The sequence below is a fragment of the Heterodontus francisci genome, chromosome 14 (assembly GCF_036365525.1).
Source record: "Heterodontus francisci isolate sHetFra1 chromosome 14, sHetFra1.hap1, whole genome shotgun sequence".
Taxonomy (NCBI): Eukaryota; Metazoa; Chordata; class Chondrichthyes; order Heterodontiformes; family Heterodontidae; genus Heterodontus; species Heterodontus francisci.
Genome location: NC_090384.1, coordinates 106442511 through 106470263, shown reverse-complemented (window position 1 = coordinate 106470263; position 27753 = coordinate 106442511). Strand labels below are relative to the sequence as shown.

The following is a 27753-nucleotide window of genomic DNA, read 5'->3' as shown; positions in this document are numbered from 1 at the left end:
TTCTAAAGAGTTCAGTGGTACCTGTTGCGAACACTATAATATACAGATTCTAATATGATACACTGGTACTGACTCTAATTGACCTCATGTTGTCCCAAACATGCAATTAGATCTTACATACATTAATTAGACCTTGCAGTCTTAATGGGACTCACACCTCCACCTTCGCAGCAGAATAACCCATCATGCACTATATGGTATAAAGGTACTGAAATACCTGGGGATCCGCTGTGGTGGGGCAATTGTAGCACAGCGAACCCCCTCACCCATCCTTGGTGGATGCCCTAGGCCCTGTTCCTGGGACGGGGCCTTTAACGTGGACCACCAGAGTGAAAGGTAAATTACTGACCCAGACCAATGGAAGCCTCCTATGTTAAATGTGATATACAGATGCCAGTCATGGATGAGCTGGAGAAACAGCCAACAGAATCAGAACTCAGTGATGCCATTGATTCTCTAGCCAGTGGAAAAGCCCCTGGGATGGACGGTAATACCCCTGAAATAATCAAGCCTGCTATATTCTCAGCACTCCATGAACTGCTTTGCCTGTGCTGGGACGAGGGAGCAGTACCACAGGACATGCGCAATGCCAATATCATCACCCTCTATAGGAACAAGGGTGACCGCGGTGACTGCAACAACTATCGTGGAATCTCCCTGCTCAGCATAGTGGAGAAAGCCTTCACTCGAGTCATTTTAAACAGACTCCAGAAGCTGGCTGAACGTGTCTACCCTGAGGCACAGTGTGGCTTTCGAGCAGAGAGATCCACCATTGACATGATGTTCTCCCTTCGCCAGCGACAGGAGAAATGCCGTGAACAACAGATGCCCCTCTACGTTGATTTCATAGATCTCACCAAAGCCTTTGACCTCATCAGCAGACGTGGTCTCTTCAGACTACTAGCAAAGATCGGATGTCCACCAAAGCTACTAAGTATCATCACCTCATTCCATGACAACATGAAAGGCACAATTCAGCACAGCGGCGCCTCATCAGACCCCTTTCCTATCCTGAGTGGCGTGAAACAGGGCTGTGTTCACGCATCTATACTGTTTGAGATCTTCTTCTCCCTGCTGCTCTCACATGCGTTCAAGTCTTCAGAAGAAGGAATTTTTCTCCACACAAGATCAGGGGGCAGATTGTTCAACCTTGCCCGTCTGAGAGCGAAGACCAAAGTACGGAAAGTCCTCATCAGGGAACTCCTCTTTGCTGACGATGCTGCTTTAACATCTCACACTGAAGAGTGTCTGCAGAGTCTCATCGACAGGATTGCGGCTGCCTGCAATGAATTTGGCCTAACCATCAGCCTCAAGAAAACAAACATCATGGGACAGGACGTCAGAAATACTCCATCCATCAATATTGGTGACCACGCTCTGGAAGTGGTTCAAGAGTTCACCTACCTAGGCTCAACTATCACCAGTAACCTGTCTCTCGATGCAGAAATCAACAAGCGCATGGGAAAGGCTTCCGCTGCTATATCCAGACTGGCCAAGAGAGTGTGGGAAAATGGCGCACTGACACGGAACACAAAAGTCTGAGTGTTTCAAGCCTGTGTCCTCAGTACTTTGCTCTACAGCAGCGAGGCCTGGACAACATATGTCAGCCAAGAGCAACGTCTCAATTCATTCCATCTTCGCTGCCTCCGGAGAATCCTTGGCATCAGGTGGCAGGACCATATCTCCAACGCAGAAGTCCTCGAGGCGGCCAACATCCCCAGCATATACACCCTACTGAGCCAGCGGCGCTTGAGATGGCTTGGCCATGTGAGCCGCATGGAAGATGGCAGGATCCCCAAAGACACATTGTACAGCGAGCTCGTCACTGGTATCAAACCCACCGGCCGTCCATGTCTCCACTTTAAAGACGTCTGCAAACGCGACATGAAGTCCTGTGACATTGATCACAAGTCGTGGGAGTCAGTTGCCAGTGATCGCCAGAACTGGCAGACAGTCATAAAGGTGGGGCTAAAGTGTGGCGAGTCGAAGAGACTAAGAAGTTGGCAGGAAAAAAGACAGAAGTGCAAGGAGAGAGCCAACTGTGTATCAGCCCCGACAACCAATTTTATCTGCAGCGCCTGTGGAAGAGTCTGTCACTCTAGAACTGACCTTTATAGCCACTCCAGGCGCTGCTTCACAAACCACTCCCCACTTCCACGCGCTTACCCATTGTCTCTCGAGACAAGGAGGCCAAAGACAGATGTGAGTGTTGTTGTAACCTCCTCCAGCCCTGCAACCCTCCGAGATCTCTGCCCTGCTCTAATTCTGGCCTCTTGAGCATCGAAGATTTTAATCGTTCCACCATTGGTGGCCGTGGCTTCAGCTGCCCGGATCCTAAGCTCTGGAATTCCCTCGCTAAGCCTCTCTGCCTCTCCACCTCTCTCTCCTCATTTAAGATGCTCTTTAAAACCTACCTCTTTGACCAAGCTTTTGGTCACCTGACCTAATATCTCCTTATGTGGCTCGGTGTCAAATTTTGTTTGATTAAATTCCTGTGGAGCATCTTGGGATGTTTTACAATGTGAATTATATAAATCCAAGTTAAATTGTATTGTCTAACAAGATGGGGAGTCGGTGGTGTAGTTGTCATGTCATTGAACTAGTAACCCAAATGCAGACTAATGCTCTGGGGATATGGGTCCAAATCCTACCGTGGTAGATGGTGAAATTTGAATTCAACTAATAAATCTGGAATTAAAAGCTAGTGTACTGGTGACTGTGGAACCATTGTCAATTGTTGTAAAAACCCATCTGGTTCACTCATGCTCTTTAGAGAAGGCAATCTGCTGACCGACATGTGAATCCAGACCCACAGCAATGTGGTTGACTATTAAAATGCTCTCTAAAAGGGCCCAGCAAGGACCTCAGTTGCAGGGTAATAAATGCTGGCCTAGCCAGTGATGCCCACATCCCAAAAACAAATCCAATTGGAAGATGAGGGAAAAACATCTTTACTCAGAGTGGTTAGAACGTGGAATGCACTAACTCAAGAAGTCTTTGAGGCAAATAGCTGCGATACTTTCAAAAGGGAACTAGACGACTACATAAGGGAATACAAAGATAGGCTGAAAGGCTGCAATGAGGTAGATGGAATGGGGAGGAGCCTCATCTGGAGTATAAACACAGCACAGCCGAGTTGGGCCAAATGGCCTCGCCTATGGAAGTGCACTATGTCCTCAGGTGAAATGAGTCAGCCTGGTGCAGAAGAGCTGCTGCAGTTTATATCTTTAGGCCTGGAAATCAACACCAATCAATACCTTATAAGGGCAGGTGGTACAGAAAGGTCCTTGCAGGCTCTATCAGCCACCTACACCACCCCCCCCCCCCACCCCCGACCCACCTGAACAATTGGTCAGGGTGCAGGGGGAGGCTGAATGTGACTCCCACTCCACCGTGCAGCCGCTGCTAGAATGTCCCCCACACTCCACCCCACCCCCACAGAAACTTTGGGCCGAGCAAGCCAACAAGAGAAGAAAAATAAATTGGGCGGATCTTAAGAGTGGTGAGTGAGGCGAGGCAGAATGCGCTGCAGTGCATGTATCAGCACTGCTTGCAGTCATTCATCCATTCAATGGAAGAGATCAGACTGAACCAGTCACTATCTGGCATCTTTCTCTCCTTAGACAGCACCTTCCAAACCCACGACCTCTACCACCTAGAAGGACAAGGGCAGCAGATGCATGGGAACACCACCACCTGCAAGTTCCCCTCCAAGCCACACACCATCCTGACTTGGAACGATATCGCTGTTCCTTCACTGTTGCTGGGTCGAAATCCTGGAACTCCCTTCCTAACAGCACTGTGGGTGTACCTACCCCACATGGACTGCAGTGGTTCAAGAAGGCAGCTCACCACCACCTTCTCAAGGGCGGTTAGGGATGGGCAATGAATGCTGGCCTGGCCAGCGATGCTCACATCCTGAGAATTTTTTTTCAAATTGCACAGCAGTCTCCAGATTGCCAGCCTGACTCTCAAGCATTAATGATTCCATCAATACTTCATTGCCCTGGTGAGCTGTTATGTACAGCTCATTCCTGAGAGCAGAAAAACCTCCTTAGTATTGTCATTGATCGCTAACCATAAAATATTGAATTTCATATGATATCATTGATTGACAGTCCTGTTTTAAGTACACCGCAGGATGAGGATTTGAAAGGATATGTTTGAAATGCTCTTTCTATCAGAAATTCTGCTCCAGTTCACTTGAAGCTCTTCAATTATTTAATTCAGAAAAGAAATGGACCGGAATTTTAAAGGAAAATAGGAAACTCTACTGTGTGGAAGAACAATTAGTCTTGAGTAAGCTTAGGATTCTGGTTCAAACAAGAGTCTATAGCACTCAATTCTGAACCTGATTCTGTCAGCAATGAGTTACATACAACACAAAAGGAATTGGAAGAGAGAGTGAATCTCTCAAATCTAATCTTCAGCCATGATGTTAGTTTCTGCTTCAACCTCTGACACTGGAAGTGAATTCTTCATCATCCTAACTCTCTATGTGAAGAAGGTTCACCTGCTCTCTCATCTAAATCTCTTAAGATTTAATCTTGTATCCATGGCCCTTCATTCCAATATACAACTGCACCTCGTACACTGACTGAGGTCTTATTGAATTTTTGGAGGATATGCCAAAGAAGGGCATTTGGAAAAAGTATAAAGGTCAGCAATGAAACTGCCTGCTTTGATTGTTCACAGTGTTTCACCAGGGCATTAGGCTGTGCAATGGGTTATAATTATATGTGATAGAAAACATTGAAAATAGGAGCAGGAGTAGGCCATTCGGCCCTTCGAGCCTGCTCCGCCATTCATTATGATCATGGCTGATCATCCAACTCAGTAACCTGTTCCGGCTTTCACAGCATACATTTCTTATTAATCAGAAGCATATTTGTCTACCCAAAGCAACTAAATTAATCACATTTTCTGAGTGATAATATTTATTAAAATTACCCAAACAGACAGTTTAATCAATCCTCTGAGCACAACAACACTATAGCGCCTTTAATGTCATAAAACATCCCAAGGAGTGATTATCAATCAATATTTGACACTGAGCCACATAAGGAGACATTAGGACTGGCGACGAAATGGATTTTAAAGACTGTCTTGAAGGAGGAGAGAGAGAGGCAGAGAGGTTTAGGGAGGGAATTCCAGAGTGTGGGGCCCAGGTAGCTGAAGGCATGGCCACCAATGATGGAGCGATTAAAATCGGGGATGCTCAAGAGGCTAGAATTGGAGGAGCTCAGAGAACTCGGAGTGTTGTGGTACTGGAGGAGATTACAGAGATAGGGAAGGATGAGGCCAAGGATGGGCTTTAAATCAAGCATGAAGAATTTGAAAATGAGGTGTTGTCATGCTTATGAGAAATGTAACGATGTAAAAATACAAATTCAAGCTGAAGAGTTATAAAAATTGACTTTACCTTTTTAAAAAGATGGACAATGTCGCAAAAGATGGCTGCATGTGTAATCGAACATTGCCACATCGTTTAGAACATAGGATGCCTAACCAGGGTGAGAGGTGTCAATTACCCCCATCCTGTAACATTCCTGAATTGAATGGGTTCTTCTGAAACAAAGAAGGTATGCAGTGGAAACATCATAACCAGATTATTCTCATCCTGGGCCATTGTGTGATCACTATGGGGGAGAGACAAAAGCGCCTCTGATCAGAATCTGATGTAACAAACCTTTTATCTTAAAAAGGAATCTCTCAAAGCAGAGAAAGGAAAGAGAGAGAGAGAAACGCCCTGAAAGAAATATCACAAAAAGCTTGTCCAACTAAGGGCTGGGAGAAAATCCAACAAGCCAGAAGGGAGGTGCTCTGCTTTAAATGCTACATTTTCAACTTATACAGCAATGATCCCCTGTCTTCAAACTGAACGTTCAACCAAAAGAAAAATCTGCAAACACCTCAGGCCTGCAACCAATGAGAACTTGACTTCCGAGAGAATTCGACAGGTTTATTGTGAACTCTACCTCACCTGAAAACCACTTACCCCTTTTCCTCTCTGTCTGTCTCTTCTTGTGTGTGTGGGTGTGCGAGTGAAAGCGTGAGTGTATGCAGTTGTGACAATTTCAGGATCAGGAATATTGCTTAACAAATAATCTCTTTTAAACCTACAAGAAAACATGTCGCTGTCTGTTTATTTGACAAATGAAACACAAAGGTGTTAAAACCCTAATAACAAAAAACACTTGCTGCAGAGTCGAATAGTAGAAACCACTCAAACCCGTCACAATGTGGTAGTAACAGCGTTGCTTAACCAGGCACCGATGTAGGTCAGCAAGCACAGGGATAATGGGTAAATAGAACATGCTGTGAGTTCGGATGCGAGCAGTTCAGGATTAAAGCACACGAGCAGCAACCAAATGTTTGAATAAAGAGAACAGAACATTTTTTGAGACGTCAATCAGAAATTTCTGTACTCTGAGCTGGAGGGTCCCTTGAAAGGAACTGATATAGAGGAAAATGCAGAGAAAGCCGATTCTGCAGAACAAAACTCTGCGCATTCGCAACTGCAAGAGCCACTTAAGTCCTTTCTGCCGCAGCTTCAAATAGTCTCAGTAGATGTGTGGTGTATCTCACGCAAATGTGTTTGCACCAGAGTTTGTTACTTAATTCGAAAATAAAGCCCCACCGAAAGGTTTGATGCGCCTTGCACACTCAGTGCTGATGCTGTTAACCTCTATTTCCTCATGACATGAAGCCACGTTGTTTGGCAGTGAATTTATTATTTGCTTCTTTATTAAAGATTACCCTGATAGTCAAATACAATCATAACTTTGGATATTTTCAGCTGGTTCCTGAAATGCTTTAAAAAGATTTCTAACTCTTTGAAGTTTTGAAAATGTACCTCTCCCTGCCTAGGTCCTAAATCTCTGAATTCTGTCCCTAAACCGCTCCACCTGTCTCTCCTCGTCAAAATGCTCTTTAAAACTGACCTCTTTGACCAAGCTTCTGGGTCACCTATCTGAACACCTCCTTATATGGGTTTGGTGTCAAATTTTGCTCAATAACACTCCTGTGAAATGCCTTGGGATGTTTTACTATATTAAAGGTGCTATATAAATGCAGGTTGTTGTTGTTGGAATTGATAAACAGATTTTTGATCATGGCGGGAATCAAGGGGAATGACGAGTGGGCGGGAAAGTGGAATTGAAGCCCAAGATCAGCCATGATCGTGTTGAATGGCAGAGCAGGCTCGATGCGCCATGTGGTCTACTCCTGCTCCGATTTCTTGTGTTTTTGTGTTTGATTTGTGTTAGGGAACGATATCAGCTGGGCTTTCCAACCCACTGGGATAGTCCTGTAGTGTCCATGGATGAACTGCAACAATTGTTTATCCCTGTCTGGCGCAAAAGTAAAACGGGAAAGGTAGCCAAACCCTGGCTTACAAGGGAAATTAGAGATAGCAAGGAAGAGGCATACAAATTCACCAGAAAAAAACAGACCTGAGGATTGGGAGCAGTTTAGAATTCAGCAAAGGAGGACCAAGGGATTGATTAAGAAGGGGAAAATAGAGTACGAGAGCAAGCTTGCGGGGAACATAAAAACTGACTGTAAAAGTTTCCATAGGTATGTGAAGAGAAAAAGACTGGGAAAGACAAATGTAGGTCCCTTACAGTCAGAAACAGGGGAATTTATTATGGGGAACAAAGAAATGGCTGACCAACTAAATGCATACTTTGGTTCTGTCTTCACAAAGGAGGACACAAATATCATACTGGAAATCTTGGGGAACACAGGGCTTAGTGAGAGAGTGGAACTGTAAGAAATCAATATTAGTAGAGAAATGGTGCTGGGGAAATTGATGGGATTAAAGGCCGATAAATCCCCAGGGGCTGATGGTATGTATCCCAGAGTACTTAAGGAAGTGGCCCGAGAAATAGTGGATGCATTGGTGGTCATCTTCCAAGATTCTATAGACTCTGGAACAGTTCCTACAGATTGGAGGGGAGCTAATGTAACCTTGGAGCACTTGGAGAACAGTGGTAGAATCGGGCAGAGTCAGCATGGATTTACGAAAGGGAAATCATGCTTGACAAATCTACCAGAATTCTTCGAGGATGTAACTAGTAGAGTTGATGAGGGGGAGCCAGTGGATGTGGTTTATTTGGACTTTCAGAAGGCTTTTGACAAAGTCCCATATAAGAGATTAGCGTGTAAAATTAAAGCGCACGGGATTGGAGGTAGTGTATTGCGATGGATAGAAAATTGGTTGGCAGACAGGAAACAAAAAGTAGGGATACATGGGTCTTTTTCCGAATGGCAGGCAGTGACTGGTCGGGTACCACAGCGATCAGTGCTAGGACCCCCAGCTATTCACAATATATATTAATGATTTAGATGAGGGAACTAAATGTAATATCTCCAAATTTATGGATGACACAAAACTGAGTGGCAGGATGAGTTGTGAAGAGGATGCAGAGAGGTTTCAGGGTGATTTGGACAAGTTGAGTGAGTGGGTAATACATGGCAGATGCAGTATAATATGGATAAATGTGAGGTTATCCACTTTGGTGGCAAAAACAGGAAGGCAGATTATTATCTGAACGGCTATAAACTGAGAGAGGGGAATATGCAGCGAGACCTGGGTGTTCTCGTACACTAGTCGCTGAAGGTAAGCATGCAGGTGCAACAGGCAGTAAAAAAGGCAAATGGTATGTTGGCCTTCATAGCGAGAGGATTCGAGTACAGGAGCAGGGATGTCTTGCTGCAATTATACAGGGCCTTGGTGAGGTCACACCTGGAATATTGTGTGCAGTTTTCGTCTCCTTATCTGAGGAAGGATGTTCTTGCTATAGAGGGAGTGCAGCGAAGGTTTACCAGACTGATTCCTGGGATGGTGGGACTGACGTATGAGGAGAGATTGAGTCAGTTAGGATTATATTCGCTGGAGTTCACAAGAGTGAGGGGGGATCTCATAGAAACCTATAAAATTCGAACAGGACTTGACGGGGTAGATGCAGGAAGGATGTTCCCGATGGTGGGGGAGTCCAGAACCAGGGGTCATAGTCTGAGGATACGGGGTAAACCTTTCAGGACTGAGATGAGGAGAAATTTCTTCACCCAGAGAGTGGTGAGCCTGTGGAATTCGCTACCACAGATACAACAGTTGATATAGCTGCTTGGGTTTTAAGGGATCAAAGGGTATGGGGCGAAAGCAGGAACAGGTTACTGAGTTAGATGATCAGCCATGATCATAATGAATGGCGGAGCAGGCTCGAAGGGCCGAATGGTCTACTCCTGCTCCTATTTTCTATGTTTCCAGGAATTGAAGATTAATCTCCAGGTTATTGTCATTGTCATCAAACCTGCAGACAAGGGTGGTGCTGTTGCTGTATGGTGTAGAGGTTCAGCGTCAACTCTCAGACACTTCTTCCTACTTCCCCATGGACCATGACCCCACCACCAAACATCAAGCTACTGTCCACAGAACTGTCACTGACCTCATCTCCTCTGGAGATCTTCCCTCTACAGCTTCCAACCTCATAGTCCCATAACCCCAAACAGCTCGCTTCTACCTCCTTCACAAAATCCACAAACAGGACTGTCCCGGCAGACCCATTGTTTCAGCCTGTTCCTGCTCCACTGAACTTACTTCTTCCTATCTTGACTCTATCTTTTCTCCGCTGGTCCAGTCTCTTCCCACCTACATCCGTGACTCTTCTGACGCCCGAAGACATTTTGACAATTTCCAGTTTCCTGGCCCCAACCGCCTCCTCTTCACTATGGACGTCCAATCTCCCTACACCTCCATCCCCCACCAGGACAGTTTGAGGGCTCTCCGCTTCTTCCTTGAACAGAGGCCCAACCAGTCCCCATCCACCACCACCCTCCTCCGCCTGGCTGAACTTGTTCTCACATTGAACAACTTCTCCTTCAACTCCACTCACTTCCTTCAAGTAAAAGGTGTTGCTATGGATACCCACATGGGTCCTAGTTATGCCTGTCTTTTTGTGGGATATGTCGAACATTCCTTGTTCCAGTCCTACTCAGGCCCCCTCCCCCAAATCTTTCTCCAGTACATTGATGACTGTATCGGTGCTGTTTCCTGCTCTTGCCCCGAACTGGAAAACATTATCAACTTTGTTTCTAATTTCCACCCTTCTCTCACCTTTACATGGTCCATCTCCGACACTTCCCTTCCCTTCCTAGACTCCTCTGTCTCCATCTCTGGGGATAGGCTGTCTACTAATATTCATTATAAGCCCACCGACTCCCACAGCTACCTTGACTTCACTCCTTCACACCTTGACTCCTGTAAGGACTCCATTCCATTCTCCCAGTTTCTCCGTCTCCGATGCATCTGCTCTGATGATGCTACCTTCCATGACAGTGCTTCTGATATGTCTTCCTTTTTCCTCAACCAAGGATTCTCCCCCACTGTGATTGACAGGGCCCTCAACCGTGTCTGGGCCATTTCCCGCACCTCTACCCTCACCCCTTCCCCTCCCTCCCAGAACCGTGACAGGGTTCCCCTTGTCCTCACTTTCCATCCCATCAGCCTCCATATCCAAAGGATCATCCTCCGCCATTTCCGCCACCTCCAGTGTAATGCCACTACCAAACGCACCCTCCCCTCCCTTCCCCTGTCAGCATTCCGAAGGGATCGTTCCCTCCGCAACACCCTGGTCCACTCCTCCATTACCCCCACTACCTGGTCCCCTTCCCATGGCACCTTCCCCTGCAATCACAGGAGGTGTAATACCTGCCCATTTACCTCCTCTCTCCTCACTATCCCAGGCACCAAACACTCCTTTCAGGTGGAGCAGCGATTTACTTGTACTTCTTTCAATGTAGTATACTGTATTCGCTGCTCACAATGTGGTCTCCTCTACATTGGGGAGACCAAATGCAGACTGGGTGACCGCTTTGCGGAACGCCTCCACTCAGTCTGCAAGCAGGACCCCGAGCTTCCGATTGTTTGCCATTTCAACACACCCCCGTGCTCTCATGCTCACATCTCTGTCCTGGGCTTGCTGCAGTGTTCCAGTGAACATCAACGCAAGCTCGAGGAACAGCATCTCATTTACCGATTAGGCACACTACAGCCTGCCGGACTGAACATTGAGTTCAATAACTTCAGAGCATGACAGCCCCCCATTTTACACATTATTTTTAGGTCTTTTATTTTATTTTATTTTTTTTTGCGTTTATTTTATTTTATTTTTTCTTAGTTTGTTCAATTTGCCTACCCACTGTTTTTTTCATGTTTTTGCTTGTGACTGTTCAGTTTTCATATTGTTTGCCTTTGCTCCATGACCTTCTGGTCAGTTATTCTCTGTGACCTTGTCCTATCAACACCTTCTCCTTTGTTATCTCTCGCCCCACCCCCACTTTACTTGCTTAAAACCTTCCACATTTCTAACCTTTGTTCGTTCTGATGAAGGGTCACTGACCTGAAACGTTAACTCTGCTTCTCTCTCCACAGACGCTGCCAGACCTGCTGAGTATTTCCAGCATTTCTTGTTTTTATTTCAGATTTCCAGCATCTGCAGTATTTTGCTTTTATTATTATTAATCTCCAGGTCACTGCCATGTGCACAAACCCGGGAGAAAGATCATAGAGACAGTGTGGGATTTTCACTTACTTTGAAAACTTCTGTTTATGAAAATATTGGAGATGGGAATAGGGCTGCTTGACTGACAGTCAAGAAACGTCCAATCAGGTATTGAAGAGTATTCTCACCTTCCAATTGGCTGTGGGAAGATGGGGTGATGATGGGCATTCCCAGTCTAGCAGCTATGTCCTTTAGGACTCGGCCACTTTGGTCAGCAGTGGTGCTACCGAGCCACTCGGTGATGGACATTGAAGTCCCCCACCCAGAGTACATTCTGCACCCTGGCCACCCTCAGTGCTTCCTCCAAGTGCTGTTCTACATGGTGGAGTACTGAGTCATCAGCTGAGGGAGGGCGGTAGGTGGTAATTAGCAGGAGGTTTCCTTGTCCATGTTTGACCTGAAGCTATGAGACTTCATGAGGTCTGGAGTCGATGTTAAGGACTCCCAGGGCAACTCCCTCCCGACTGTATACCACTGTGCCACCACCTCTGGTGAGTCTGTCCTGCCGGTGGGACAGGACATACCCGGGGATGGTGATGGCAGTGTCTGGGACATTGTCTGTAAGGTATGATTCTATGAGTATGACTATGTCAGGCTGTTGCTTGACTAGTCTGTGGGACAGCTCTCCCAACTTTGGCACAAGCTCCCAGATGTTAGTAATGAAGACTTTGCAGGCTCGACAGGGCTGGGTTTTCCATTGTCGTTTCCAGTGCCTAAGTCGATGCAGAGTGGTCCGTCCGGTTTCATTCCTTTTTATTGACTTTGTAGTGGTTAGATACAACTGAGTGGCTTGCTAGGCCATTTCAGATGGCATGTAAGAGTCAACCACATTGCTGTGGGTCTGGAGTCACATGTAGGCCAGACCAGGTAAGGACAGCAGAGTGGGAGTGAGTGTGGGTGTGGGAGTGGGTGTGGGTGTGGGAGTGGGAGTGGGTGTGGGAGTGGGTGTGGGAGTGGCTGTCGGTGTGGGAGTGGGAGTGGGTGTAGGAGTGGGAGTGGGTGTTGGTGTGGGAGTGGGAATGGGAGTGGGTGTGGGAGTGGGTGTGGGAATTGGAGTGCGTGTGGGAGTGGGTGTGGGAGTGGGTGTGGGAGTGGGAGTGGGTGTCGGTGTGGGAGCGGGAGTCGGTGTGGGTGTGGGAGTGGGTGTGGGAGTGGGTGTGGGAATGGGTGTGGGAGTGGGAGTGGCTGTCGGTGTGGGAGTGGGAGTGGGAGTGGGTGTGGGAGTGGGAGTAGGAGTGGGAGTGGGAGTGGAGTTGGTGTGGGTGTGGTAGTGGGAGTGGGAGTGGGAGTGGGTGTGGGAGTGGGAGTGGGTGTGGGAGGGGGAGTGGGTGTGGGTGTGGGAGTGGGTGTGGGAGTGGGAGTGGGAGTGGGTGTGGGAGTGGGAGTGGGAGTGGGTGTGGGAGTGGGTGTGGGAGGGGGAGTGGGTGTGGGTGTGGGTGTGGGAGTGGCTGTCGGTGTGGGAGTGGGAGTGGGAGTGGGAGAGGGTGTCGGTGTGGGAGTGGGTGTGGGAGTGGGAGTGGCTGTCGGTGTGGGAGTGGGAGTGGGTGTGGGAGTGGGTGTCGGTGTGGGAGTGGGAGTGGGTGTGGGAGTGGCTGTCGGTGTGGGAGTGGGAGCGGGTGTGGGAGTGGGTGTCGGTGTGGGAGTGGGAGTGGGAGTGGGTGTGGGAGTGGCTGTCGGTGTGGGAGTGGGAGTGGGTGTGGGAGTGGGTGTCGGTGTGGGAGTGGGAGTGGGAGTGGGAGTGGGAGTGGGTGTGGGAGGGGGAGTGGGTGTGGGAGTGGGAGTGGGAGTGGGAGTGGCTGTCGGTGTGGGAGTGGGAGTGGGAGTGGCTGTCGGTGTGGGAGTGGGAGTGGGAGTGGGTGTGGGAGTGGGAGTGGGAGTGGGTGTGGGAGTGGGAGTGGGAGTGGGAGTGGGAGTGGGTGTGGGAGTGGGAGTGGGAGTGGGAGTGGGTGTGGGAGGGGGAGTGGGTGTGGGAGTGGCTGTCGGTGTGGGAGTGGGAGTGGGAGTGGCTGTCGGTGTGGGAGTGGGAGTGGGAGTGGCTGTCGGTGTGGGAGTGGGAGTGGGTGTGGGAGTGGGAGTGGGAGTGGGAGTGGGAGTGGGAGTGGGAGTAGGTGTGGGAGGGGGAGTGGGTGTGGGTGTGGGAGTGGCTGTCGGTGTGGGAGTGGGAGTGGGAGGGGGTGTCAGTGTGGGAGTGGGAGTGGGTGTGGGAGGGGGAGTGGGTGTGGGTGTCGGAGTGGGTGTGGGAGTGGGAGTGGTAGAGGGTGTGGGAGGGGGTGTGACAGTGGGAGTGGCTGTCGGAGTGGGAGTGGGTGTGGGAGTGGGTGTGGTAGTGGGTGTGGGAGGGGGAGTGGGTGTGGGAGTGGGTGTGGGAGGGGGTGTGGGAGGGGGAGTGGGTGTGGGTGTCGGTGTGGGAGTGGGAGTGGAGGTGGGAGTGGGAGTGGTAGTGGGTGTGGGTGTCGGTGTGGGAGTGGGAGTGGAGGTGGGAGTGGGAGTGGTAGTGGGTGTGGGTGTCGGTGTGGGAGTGGGTGTGGGAGTGGGTGTGGGAGTGGGAGTGGGTGTGGGAGTGGGAGTGGTGTGGGAGTGGGAGTGGGAGTGGGAGTGGGTGTGGGAGTGGGTGTGGGAGTGGGTGTGGGAGTGGGTGGCTGTCGGTGTGGGAGTGGGAGTGGGAGTGGGAGTGGGTGTGGGAGTGGGAGTGGCTGTCGGTGTGGGAGTGGGAGTGGGAGTGGGTGTGGGAGTGGGTGTGGGAGTGGGTGTGGGAGTGGGAGTGGGAGTGGGTGTGGGAGTGGGAGTGGGAGTGGGAGTGGGTGTGGGAGTGGGTGTGGGTATCGGTGTGGGAGTGGGAATGGGAGTGGGTGTGGGAGTGGGTGTGGGAATGGGAGTGGGAGTGAGTGTGGGAGTGGGAGTGGGTGTGGGAGCGGGTGTGGGAGTGGGAGTGGGTGTGGGAGTGGGAGTGAGTGTGGGAGTGGGTGTGGGAGTGGGAGTGGGAGTGAGTGTGGGAGTGAGAGTGGGAGTGGGAGCGGGTGTGGGAGTTGGAGTGGGTGTGGGAGTGGGTGTCGGTGTGGGAGTGGTTGTGGGTGTGGGAGTGGGTGTGGGAGTGGGAGGGGGAGTGGGAGGGGGAGTGGGTGTGGGTGTCGGTGTGGGAGTGGGTGTGGGAGTGGGTGTGGGAGTGGGAGGGGGAGTGGCTGTCGGTGTGGGAGTGGGAGTGGGAGTAGGAATGGGTGTGGGAGTGGGTGTGGGAGTGGGAATGGGTGTGGGAGTGGGTGTGGGAGTGGGTGTGGGAGTGGGTGTCGGTGTGGGAGTGGGTGTGGGAGTGGGTGTGGGAGTGGGAGGGGGAGGGGGAATGGGTGTGGGTGTGGGAGTGGGAGTGGGAGGGGGAATGGGTGTGGGTGTGGGTGTGGGAGTGGGAGTGGGAGTGGGTGTGGGAGTGGGAGTGGGAGTGGGAGTGGGTGTGGGAGTGGCTGTCGGTGTGGGAGTGGGAGTGGGTGTGGGAGTGGGAGTGGGTGTGGGAGTGGGTGTGGGAGTGGGTGTGGGTGTGGGAGTGGGTGTGGGCGTGGGAGTGGGAGTGGGTGTGGGTGTAGGAGTGGGAGTGGGAGTGGGAGTGGGAGTGGGAGTGGGTGTGGGAGTGGGTGTGGGAGTGGGAGGGGGAATGGGTGTGGGTGTGGGTGTGGGAGTGGGTGTGGGAGTGGGTGTGGGAGTGGGTGTGGGTGTGGGCGTGGGAGTGGGTGTGGGTGTGGGAGTGGGTGTGGGTGTGGGTGTGGGTGTGGGTGTGGGAGTGGGTGTGGGAGTGGGTGTCGGTGTGGGAGTGGGTGTGGGAGTGGGAGGGGGAGTGGGTGTGGGTGGGAGTGGCTGTCGGTGTGGGAGTGGGAGTGGGAATGGGTGTGGGTGTGGGTGTGGGTGTGGGAGTGGAAGTGGGAGTGGGAGTGGGTGTGGGTGTGGGAGTGGGTGTGGGAGTGGGAGTGGGTGTGGGTGTGGGTGTGGGTGTGGGTGTGGGAGTGAGTGTGGGAGTGGGTGTGGGAGTGGGTGTGGGAGTGGGTGTGGGAGTGAGTGTGGGAGTGGGTGTGGGAGTGGGTGTGGGAGTGAGTGTGGGAGTGGGTGTGGGAGTGGGTGTGGGAGTGGGTGTGGGTGTGGGAGTGGGTGTGGGAGTGGGAGTGGGTGTGGGTGTGGGTGTGGGAGTGGGTGTGGGAGTGGGTGTGGGAGTGGGTGTGGGAGTGGGTGTGGGAGTGGGTGTGGGAGTGAGTGTGGGAGTGAGTGTGGGAGTGAGTGTGGGAGTGGGAGTGGGAATGGGTGTGGGTGTGGGTGTGGGTGTGGGAGTGGGTGTGGGAGTGGGTGTGGGAGTGGGTGTGGGAGTGGGTGTGGGAGTGGGAGTGGGTGTGGGTGTGGGTGTCGGTGTGGGAGTGGGTGTGAGTGTGGGAGTGGGTGTGGGAGTGAGTGTGGGAGTGGGTGTGGGAGTGGGTGTGGGAGTGGGTGTGGGAGTGGGTGTGGGAGTGGGAGTGGGTGTGGGTGTGGGTGTGGGAGTGGGAGTGGGTGTGGGAGTGGGTGTGGGAGTGGGTGTGGGAGTGGGTGTGGGAGTGGGTGTGGGAGTGGGTGTGGGTGTGGGAGTGGGTGTGGGAGTGGGAGTGGGTGTGGGTGTGGGTGTGGGAGTGGGTGTGGGAGTGGGTGTGGGAGTGGGTGTGGGAGTGGGTGTGGGAGTGAGTGTGGGAGTGAGTGTGGGAGTGGGAGTGGGAATGGGTGTGGGTGTGGGTGTGGGTGTGGGAGTGGGTGTGGGAGTGGGTGTGGGAGTGGGTGTGGGAGTGGGTGTGGGAGTGGGAGTGGGTGTGGGTGTGGGTGTTGGTGTGGGAGTGGGTGTGAGTGTGGGAGTGGGTGTGGGAGTGAGTGTGGGAGTGGGTGTGGGAGTGGGTGTGGGAGTGGGTGTGGGAGTGGGTGTGGGAGTGGGAGTGGGTGTGGGTGTGGGTGTGGGAGTGGGAGTGGGTGTGGGAGTGGGTGTGGGAGTGGGAGTGAGTGTGGGAGTGGGTGTGGGAGTGGGTGTGGGAGTGGGTGTGGGAGTGGGTGTGGGTGTGGGTGTGGGAGTGGGAGTGGGTGTGGGAGTGGGTGTAGGAGTGGGTGTGGGAGTGGGTGTGGGTGTGGGAGTGTGCGACCCCCCCCCCCGGCCCCCACCATCATAAAAGGCAGCTGGGGGGTCTCCCTAGCCCTAGTTCCAGCCCCTCCAGGAGAAGGTTCTCCGCAGATAAAAATAATTTTATGCACAAATGGTTAGATGTGGAATGCACTGACTGAGACTGTGGTGGAGGCAGATTCAATTGAGGCTTTCAACAACTCAGGATAATTATCTGAAGAGAAAATATTTGCAGGGCTACGGGGAAATGTGAGTTGCTCTAACAGAGTGACAGCACAGACACAACAGGCCGAATGGCCTCCTTCTATGCTTTTCTATGATTCATTCAGGAGGCAAAGGTAAACACCTCATCTTCTCTAGTGCGTGGCTCATGAATCTCATGTTTGTGTAAAGAGAGTCCAGTTGGATATGTACATCTGAAATGTGGGACGCCATTGGTAGAAAGTGAGGATACCAATCACTGCTCAGATTAATTCACTTGTCAGCCTATCTCTAGTTAGTTGCTTTAAACTGCCATGCAGCTGTAACCTATGAATAGTCTATGTTCACTCATGAAATGCAGAGAATATTTAACACTATGTGCAACAAGCCAGTTACAGTGACTGACATTGATCTTTACCATGACTTCACAATCAGAGGTGAGCTGCAGTTAATACCCACACAATCTCTCAGCAACACACCCAAAATCAGGAACTAGAAAACCAGTGTTTTACCTGACCAAGGTTTGCGTATTCTGTCCCAAACCAAATCCAAGTTTGAAAACCACTTTAAAAAAGGAAATGAAGAAGGAAATTGAATAACGAGCTTTGTGTGACATTACCCTGACGCTGAGTTCCACATTCTCCCCTCCATAGATCTCCAGGCCTTCATCCAGTAAACCAATCTCCTCAAAGTACAGTCTGTCCACCACAAAGCAACCAATCAGAGCAGGGCTTCTACAAAACAAATACAAAGGGCAAGGAGGTAAAGCTGAGTTAAAGCCAAACAGGTAGGTGACAAATCAGCAGACGTCATGTTCAACTAATACAGTGTTCTGGTCAGACCCACCTCGAGCACAGTGTCCAGCTATGGTCACTCACCCTGAACACTGTGTCCCGTTCTGGTCTCTAACCTTGAACACTGTGTCCAGTACTGGTCAGACCCACCTTAAACACTGTGTCCAGCTCTGGTCACTCACCTTGAACACTGTGTCCAGTACTGGTCAGACCCACCTTAAACACTGTGTCCAGCTCTGGTCTATAACCTTGAACACTGTGTCCAGTACTGGTCAGACCCACCTTAAACACTGTGTCCAGCTCTGGTCTATAACCTTGAACACTGTGTCCAGTACTGGTCAGACCCACCTTAAACACTGTGTCCAGCTCTGGTCACTCACCTTGAATACTGTGTCCAGTTCTGGTCACTCCCACCTTGAACACTGTGTCCAGCTCTGGTCACTCACCTTGAACACTGTGTCCAGTTGTGGTCACTCACCTTGAGCACTGTGTCCGGCTCTGGTCACTCACCTTGAGCACTGTGTCCAGTTGTGGTCACTCACCTTGAACACTGTGTCCATCTCTGGTCATTCACCTTGAACACTGTGTCCAGTTGTGGTCACTCACCTTGAGCACTGTGTCCAGTTGTGGTCACTCACCTTGAACACTGTGTCCAGTTGTGGTCACTCACCTTGAACACTGTGTCCAGCTCTGGTCACTCACCTTGAACACTGTGTCCAGTTGTGGTCACTCACCTTGAGCACTGTGTCCATCTCTGGTCACTTACCTTGAACATTGTGTTCAGCTCTGGTCACTCACCTTGAACACTGTGTCCAGTTGTGGTCACTCACCTTGACCACTGTGTCCAGTTGTGGTCACTCACCTTGAACACTGTGCCCAGTTGTGGTCACTCACCTTGACCACTGTGTCCATCTCTGGTCGCTCACCTTGAACACTGTGTCCAGTTCTGGTCAGACCCACCTTGAACACTGTGTCCAGTTGTGGTCACTCACCTTGAGCACAGTGTCCAGTTGTGGTCAGACCCACCTTGAACACTGTGTCCAGTTCTGGTCACTCACCTTGAACACTATGTCCAGTTCTGGTCAGACCCACCTTGAACACTATGTCCAGTTCTGGTCAGACCCACCTTGAACACTGTGTCCAGTTCTGGTCAGACCCACCTTGAACACTATGTCCAGTTGTGGTCAGACCCACCTTGAACACTGTGTCCAGTTCTGGTCACTCACCTTGAACACTGTGTCCAGTTGTGGTCACTCACCTTGAACACTGTGTCCAGTTCTGGTCACTCACCTTGAACACTGTGTCCAGCTCTGGTCACTCACCTTGAACACTGTGTCCGGCTCTGGTCACTCACCTTGAGCACTGTGTCCATCTCTGGTCACTCACCTTGAACACTGTGTCCAGTTGTGGTCACTCACCTTGAACACTGTGTCCAGTTGTGGTCACTCACCTTGAACACTGTGTACGGCTCTGGTCACTCACCTTGAACACTGTGTCCAGTTGTGGTCACTCACCTTGAACACTATGTCCAGTTCTGGTCAGACCCACCTTGAACACTGTGTCCAGTTCTGGTCAGACCCACCTTGAACACTGTGTCCAGTTGTGGTCACTCACCTTGAACACTATGTCCAGTTCTGGTCAGACCCACCTTGAACACTGTGTCCAGTTCTGGTCAGACCCACCTTGAACACTGTGTCCAGTTGTGGTCACTCACCTTGAGCACAGTGTCCAGTTGTGGTCAGATCCACCTTGAACACTGTGTCCAGTTGTGGTCACTCACCTTGAACACTATGTCCAGTTCTGGTCAGACCCACCTTGAACACTGTGTCCAGTTGTGGTCACTCACCTTGAGCACAGTGTCCAGTTCTGATCAGACCCACCTTGAACACTATGTCCAGTTCTGGTCAGACCTACCTTGAACACTGTGTCCAGTTCTGGTCAGACCCACCTTGAACACTGTGTCCAGTTGTGGTCAGACCCACCTTGAACACTGTGTCCAGTTGTGGTCACTCACCTTGAGCACAGTGTCCAGTTCTGATCAGAACCACCTTGAACACTATGTCCAGTTCTGATCAGAACCACCTTGAACACTATGTCCAGTTGTGGTCAGACCCACCTTGAACACTGTGTCCAGTTCTGGTCACTCACCTTGAGCACAGTGTCCAGTTCTGATCAGAACCACCTTGAACACTATGTCCAGTTCTGATCAGAACCACCTTGAACACTGTGTCCAGTTCTGGTCACTCACCTTGAGCACAGTGTCCAGTTCTGATCAGAACCACCTTGAACACTATGTCCAGTTCTGATCAGAACCACCTTGAACACTGTGTCCAGTTCTGGTCACTCACCTTGAACACTATGTCCAGTTCTGGTCAGACCCACCTTGAACACTATGTCCAGTTCTGGTCAGACCCACCTTGAACACTGTGTCCAGTTCTGGTCAGACCCACCTTGAACACTATGTCCAGTTGTGGTCAGACCCACCTTGAACACTGTGTCCAGTTCTGGTCACTCACCTTGAACACTGTGTCCAGTTGTGGTCACTCACCTTGAACACTGTGTCCAGTTGTGGTCACTCACCTTGAACACTGTGTCCGGCTCTGGTCACTCACCTTGAGCACTGTGTCCATCTCTGGTCACTCACCTTGAACACTGTGTCCAGTTGTGGTCACTCACCTTGAACACTGTGTCCAGTTGTGGTCACTCACCTTGAACACTGTGTCCATCTCTGGTCACTCACCTTGAACACTGTGTCCAGTTGTGGTCACTCACCTTGAACACTGTGTCCAGCTCTGGTCACTCACCTTGAACACTATGTCCAGTTCGGGTCAGACCAACCTTGAACACTATGTCCAGTTCTGGTCAGACCAACCTTGAACACTGTGTCCAGTTCTGGTCAGACCAACCTTGAACACTGTGTCCAGTTCTGGTCACTCACCTTGAACACTGTGTCCAGTTCTGGTCAGACCCACCTTGAACACTATGTCCAGTTCTGGTCAGACCAACCTTGAACACTGTGTCCAGTTCTGGTCAGACCCACCTTGAACACTGTCTCCAGTTGTGGTCACTCACCTTGAACACTGTGTCCAGTTGTGGTCAGACCCACCTTGAACACTGTGTCCAGTTCTGGTCAGACCAACCTTGAACACTATGTCCAGTTCTGGTCAGACCCACCTTGAACACGGTGTCCAGTTCTGGTCAGACCAACCTTGAACACTGTGTCCAGTTCTGGTCAGACCAACCTTGAACACTATGTCCAGTTCTGGTCAGACCCACCTTGAACACGGTGTCCAGTTCTGGTCAGACCCACCTTGAACACTGTCTCCAGTTGTGGTCACTCACCTTGAACACTGTGTCCAGTTGTGGTCAGACCCACCTTGAACACTGTGTCCAGTTCTGGTCAGACCAACCTTGAACACTATGTCCAGTTCTGGTCAGACCCACCTTGAACACGGTGTCCAGTTCTGGTCAGACCAACCTTGAACACTGTGTCCAGTGCTGGTCAGACCCACCTTGAACACTGTGTCCAGTTCTGGTCAGACCCACCTTGAACACTGTGTCCAGTTGTGGTCAGACCCACCTTGAACACTGTGTCCAGTTCTGATCAGACCCACCTTGAATACTATGTCCAGTTCTGGTCAGACCAACCTTGAACACTGTGTCCAGTTGTGGTCACTCACCTTGAACACTATGTCCAGTTCTGGTCAGACCCACCTTGAACACTATGTCCAGTTCTGGTCAGACCCACCTTGAACACTGTGTCCAGTTGTGGTCACTCACCTTGAACACTGTGTCCAGTTCTGGTCAGACCAACCTTGAACACTGTGTCCAGTTCTGGTCAGACCCACCTTGAACACTATGTCCAGTTGTGGTCAGACCAACCTTGAACACTGTGTCCCGTTCTGGTCAGACCCACCTTGAACACTGTGTCCAGTTCTGGTCAGACCCACCTTGAACACTGTGTCCAGTTGTGGTCACTCACCTTGAACACTGTGTCCGGTTCTGGTCACTCACCTTGAGCACTGTGTCCATCTCTGGTCACTCACCTTGAACACTGTGTCCAGTGCTGGTCACTCACCTTGAACACTGTGTCCAGTTGTGGTCACACACCTTGAACACTATGTCCAGTTGTGGTCACACACCTTGAACACTATGTCCAGTTCTGGTCAGACCAACCTTGAACACTGTATCCAGTTCTGGTCAGACCCACCTTGAACACTGTGTCCAGTTGTGGTCAGACCCACCTTGAACACTGTGTCCAGTTGTGGTCAGACCCACCTTGAACACTGTGTCCAGTTGTGGTCAGACCCACCTTGAACACTGTATCCAGTTCTGGTCAGACCCACCTTGAACACTGTGTCCAGCTGTGGTCAGACCCACCTTGAACACTATGTCCAGTTCTGGTCAGACCCACCTTGAACACTGTGTCCAGTTGTGGTCAGACCCACCTTGAACACTGTGTCCAGTTGTGGTCACGGAGATGCAAGATAAAGATTTACACACTGAGACAAAGCAGAGAGAAGCGATCAGGCTGATCTCTGGTCTGACAGCGACTGAGTTATATGGAAAGGCTGGAGAAACCAGTGCTGGTCAGCAGTTGGGCTGGTGATTGGTGACTGGACAGAGAGATCGGATGTAAACGGTATAGTAGGAGGCAATCTGAAATATTATGTCAAATTGAACCATGAAATTCTAAGTTTTCAAACTAGTAAAAGGCAATATTAGGACTGGTATCAGAAAGCCCATTTTCACACAGAGTGATCAGCACATGGAATGGCTTCTGGGTACAGTAAAAAAAAAGACTTGCATTTCTATAGCGCCTTTCAAAACCTCAGGACGTCCCAAAGCATTTCGCAACCAATGAGGTACTTTTGAAGTGTAGTTGCTGGTGTAATGTAGGAAATGTGGCAGCAAATCTGTGCACAGCAGGATCCCACTAACAGCAATGAGATAATAACCAGATAATATGTTTTAGTGATGTTGGTTGAGAATAAACATTGGTCAGGACACTGGGGTGACCTCCTCTATTTTTCTTTGAATAGCACCATTGGATATTTTACATTGTCTCTTGAAGGCAGACAGGGTTAACGTCTCATCAAAAAGCCGGTGCCTCCCTCTATCATAAGGTCAGAAGTGGGGATGTTCGCTGATGATTGCACAATGTTCAGCACCATTCGCAACCATTCTGATACTGAAGCAGTCCGTGCCCACATGCAACAAGACCTGGACAATATCCAGGCTTGGGCTGATAAGTGGCAAGTAACATTCACGCCACACAAGTGCCAGGCAATGACCATCTCCGACAAGGGAGAATCGAACCATCTCCCCATGACATTCAATGTCATTATCATCACTGAAACTCCCACTATCAACATCCCGGGGGGTCACCATTGACCAGAAACTTAACTGGACCAACCACAGAAATGCAGTGGCTGCAAGAGCAGGTCAGAGGCTGGGAATCCTGTGGCGAGTAACTCACCTCCTGACTCCCCAAATCCTGTCCACCATCTACAAGGCACAAGTCAGGAGTGTGATGGAATACTCTCCACTTGCCTGGATGAGTGCAGCTCCAACAAAACTCAAGAAACTTAACACCATCCAGGACAAAGCACCTCATCCACCACCTTAAGCATTCACTCCCTCCACCACTGACGCACAGTGACAGCAGTGTGTAACATCTACAAGATGCACTGCAGCAATGCACCAATGTGGGGTGTTCCATGCATCTGCTGCTGTTGTTCTTAGAGCCATTATTATTATTACTATTGCACAGATGGAGGCCATTCAGCCCATCGAGTCCATGCTGGCTGTCTGTACAGCAATTCAGTTAGTCCCATTCCCCCTGCTCTATCTCCGTAGCCCTGCAAATTTACTTCCCTCAAATACCCATCCAATTTCCATTTGAAATCATTGATCATCTCTGCTTCCACCACCCTCGTAGGCAGTGAGTTCCAGATCATTACTACTCACTGCATAAAAAAAGTTCTTCCTCACATCCACCATGTATCTCTTGCCCAAAACTTAAATCTGTGTCCCCCAGTCATTGTACGATCAGCTAATGGGAACAGCTTTTCTTTGTCTACCATATCTAAACCTGTCATAATCTTGTACACCTCTATTAAATCTCCCCTCAATCTCCTTTGCTCCAGGGAGAACAACCCCAGCTTCTCCAACCTAACCTTGTCGCCAAAATCCCCCATCCAGGTGGTAGAGGCTCCTGCCTTGTAGATGGTGGACAGGCTTTGGGGAGTCAGGAGGTGAGTTACTCGCCACAGGATTCTTAGCCTCAGACCTGCCCTTGTAGTCACGGTGCCCACTGCATCAGATTATTCCCAAAGGAAAGACCACAAAGATATGAATAACAAATAAAAACATTCCAGTCACTACACAACTCGTTGGTGCCTAGTTACCTGATTGGAGCAGTCGCATTTCCCAGGTTCCACCATTCCTTGGGAGGATTTAAGTAACGACACCACAATTCCCAGTCAAAACCCTGGGCAGACAGGGGATATTCTTCAATCTCAAAGTTATCATATTTGATATTATCGAAGGAGGGAGCAATGATGCGTGTTCTATCTTCCTTTATTCTTGAGAGTATTGGTTCAGCCCTGGAAAGGAAAAGAGATATTGAGTGAGGGTTTTTTCATTCATGGAATGTGAGCATCACTGACAAGCCCAGCATTTATTACCTGTATTTAATTGCCCTTGAGAAGGTGGTGGTGAGCTGTCCTCTTAAATACAACTGAGTGGTTTGCTAGGCCATTTCAGAGGGCAGTTAAGAGTCAACCACATTGCTGTGGGTCTGGATTCAAGTGTAGGCCAGACCAGGTAAGGACAGCAGATTTCCTTCCCTAAAGGGCATTCATGAACCAGATAGATTTTTTAATGACAATCCAGTAGTTTCATGGTCACAATTACTGAGACTCGCTTTTTATTCCAGATTTATTTTAGCAAATTGAATTTTTTAATTCCCTAGCTTCAGTGGTGGGATTTGAACTCATTTCTCCAAATCATTAGTCCTGGCCTCTGGTTTACGACAAGAGCAAAATACTGTGAATGCTGGAAATCTTAAAGAAAAACAGAAGATGCTGGAAATACTCAGCAGGTTTGGCAGCAGCTGTGGAGAGAGAAGCAGAGTTAACGTTTCAGGTCAGTGACCCTTCATCAGGGCCCAGGTTTGCCAGAATATTTATTCTGGATTACCGGTCCAGTAACATAACCTATCTGCGAACATAGCCAGCTGAAGCTCTGATTGGGCAATTCCTGAGCTGGAATTACCTGTGCGGGTTCAATCAGCCCAAATTTACACTAGCTGTTGTGCCAAAGTTATGGCAATTTACACTGAAAGAAATCTAGAAATATGTGGGTTAGCCCCAGATAAAATGAGCTGGAAAGCTGTTGGATTGTTGTAACTGCCCAACTGGCTCATAGATGTCCTTCAGAGAAAGGAACTTGTGCCTGCACTGGGCCTCCATGTGACTCCAGTCCCACACTACATGGCTGCCTCTTAATCCTCTTCAAAGGAACTAGGGATCAGCGTTAAAGGCAGTGTGGCCAGAACCACTAAAATCTCGAAACAAATATCTTTAAAACTAAAAATGCATCTCATTCTGGGATTAAAATCATCTTTGTTTGTGGGATCTTGCTGTGTCCAAACTGGCCCAGCCCATTTCCTCCATTACAGCATTGAGTACACTTCAAAACTCTACAGAACTGGGAGCACATAATCCAGGCTGACACTCCCAGTGCAGTACTGAGGGAGTGCTGCACAGTTGGAGGGTCAGTACTGAGGCGGCACTACACTGTCAGAGGGTCAGTACTAAGGGAGCGCTGCACCGACACAGGGTCAGTACTGAGGGAGTGCTGCACTGTCGGAGGGTTAGTTATGAGGGAGTGCTGCACTGTCAGAGGGTCAGTACTGAGGGAGTGCTGCACTGTCGGGGGATCAGTACTGAAGGAGTGCTGCACTGTCAGAGAGTTAGTACTGTGGGAGTGCTGCACTGTCGGAAGGTCAATATTGAGGGAGTGCTGCACTGTCAGAGGGTCAGTACTGAGGGAGTGCTGCACTCTCGGAGGGTCAGTACTGAGGGAGTGCTGCACTGTCGGAGGGGTCAGTACTGAGGGAGTGCTGCACTGTCAGAGGGTCAGTACTGAGGGAGTGCTGCACTGTCGGAGGGTCCATACTGAGGGAGTGCTGCACTGTCGGAGGGGTCAGTACTGAGGGAGTGCTGCACTGTCGGAGGGTCAGTACTGAGGGAGTGCTGCACTGTCGGAGGGGTCAGTACTGAGGGAGTGCTGCACTGTCGGAGGGTCAGTACTGAGGGAGTGCTGCACTGTCGGAGGGGTCAGTACTGAGGGAGTGCTGCACTGTTGGAGGGTGAGTACTGAGGGAGTGCTGCACTGTCGGAGGGTGAGTACTGAGGGAGTGCTGCACTGTCAGAGGGTCAGTACTGAGGGAGTGCTGCACTGTCGGAGGGTCAGTACTGAGGGAGTGCTGCACTGTTGGAGGGGTCAGTACTGAGGGAGTGCTGCACTGTCAGAGGGTCAGTACTGAGGGAGTGCTGCACTGTCAGAGGGTCAGTACTGAGGGAGTGCTGCACTGTCGGAGGGGTCAGTACTGAGGGAGTGCTGCACTGTTGGAGGGTGAGTACTGAGGGAGTGCTGCACTGTCGGAGGGTGAGTACTGAGGGAGTGCTGCACTGTCAGAGGGTCAGTACTGAGGGAGTGCTGCACTGTCGGAGGGTCAGTACTGAGGGAGTGCTGCACTGTCGGAGGGTCAGTACTGAGGGAGTGCTGCCCTTCAGAAATGCTGTCTTTTGGATGAGATGTTAAATGGAGGTCCTGTCTGTCCCCTCAGGTGGATGTGAAAGATCCCACAGCTACTATTCCGAAGCAGAGCAAGGAAATTGTCCCTGAGGTCCTGAGCCAATATTCATCCCTCAATCAACATTATTAAAGCAGATAACCTGGTCATTGTCACATTGCTGCTTGTGGGAGCTTGCTGTGCACAATCTGGTGCCACATTTCCTCCATTACAACAGTGATCACCCTTCAAAAGTACTTCATTGGCTGTAATGCTTTTTTGGATGTCTTGAAGTCTTGTGAGGTGCTTTCGGAATGAAAGTCTATCTATCATTCTTTTCAAATATGTGGTGGCCCCTTGTCTAGGATCTTACACAGGGTTAGGATTGCAAGTAAAACAGATGAAAGGTCATTGACCTGAAACGTTAGCTCTGTTTCTCTCTCCACAGATGCTGTAGGGCCTGCTGAGTATTTCCAGCACAGTCTGTTTTTATTTCAGATTTCCAGCATCTGCAGTATTTTGTAATTCGCTGGTTTCTGAGTCTAGTTTCAATACACTATACCATCACTGTGCCTGGTGAGAGGATAAATAGCCCCTTGAATTCGACAGGAAAAAATCCTAAAATCAAACAAACTATGAAATGCTCAATAGAAAGCCTTGTCGAGGTACAATAACTCCAGTATGTTGGTGCAATAGATTAACAATAATCGGGAAACCTTCTCCCGTTTTCTCAGCTCATGCTAATTCAGCAGGCTGCTCCTTGGCAACACTGACTGTGAACATGTCAGCAACTAGCAGTCTGTCACTCAGGCAATGTGTTACCACGTCTCTGAGATCCAGGCTCGCTCAGCAGTGGACACAATTATTCCGAACTCATGCTATTTTGAGCTTCTTTTCACTTAAGAACATGAGAAATAGGAACAGGATTTGGCCCCTAGAGCCTGCTTTGCCAATAAACGTTCAGGGCTGATCTTCTGCCTCAACTGCACTTTCCCGTCCCCTCCCCTTGAATCCCTGACAGTCCAAAAATCTATCTATCCCAGCCTTAAATATACTGAGTGACTGAGCATCCACACCCCTCTGGGATAGAGAATTCTAAAGATTCACAACCCTCTGAGTGAAGAAATTTCTCCTCATCTCTGTCCTAAATGGCCGACCTCTTATCTTAAGACTGTTCCGCCTCGTTCCAGACTCTCCAGGGGGAACCAGACTCTCAGCACCTGTCAAACCCTCTAAGAATTTTATACATTTCAATTGGATTATGACTGATCTGCATCT

At 50.0% G+C, this 27753-nt stretch overlaps 1 protein-coding gene across 1 annotated transcript in view; it reads right to left on the bottom strand.

Moving 5' to 3' along the window:
• The window catches only part of galnt18b (UDP-N-acetyl-alpha-D-galactosamine:polypeptide N-acetylgalactosaminyltransferase 18b), a 472052-nt gene that overhangs the window by 131014 nt on the left and 313285 nt on the right, over positions 1–27753 (bottom strand). The window contains exons 5-6 of the mRNA XM_068046700.1: positions 24083–24280; positions 17498–17612 (exon numbers count right to left, since the gene is read on the bottom strand). Coding sequence (XP_067902801.1) covers positions 17498–17612; positions 24083–24280 — 313 coding nt within the window. The remainder of the gene's footprint in view (positions 1–17497; positions 17613–24082; positions 24281–27753) is intronic.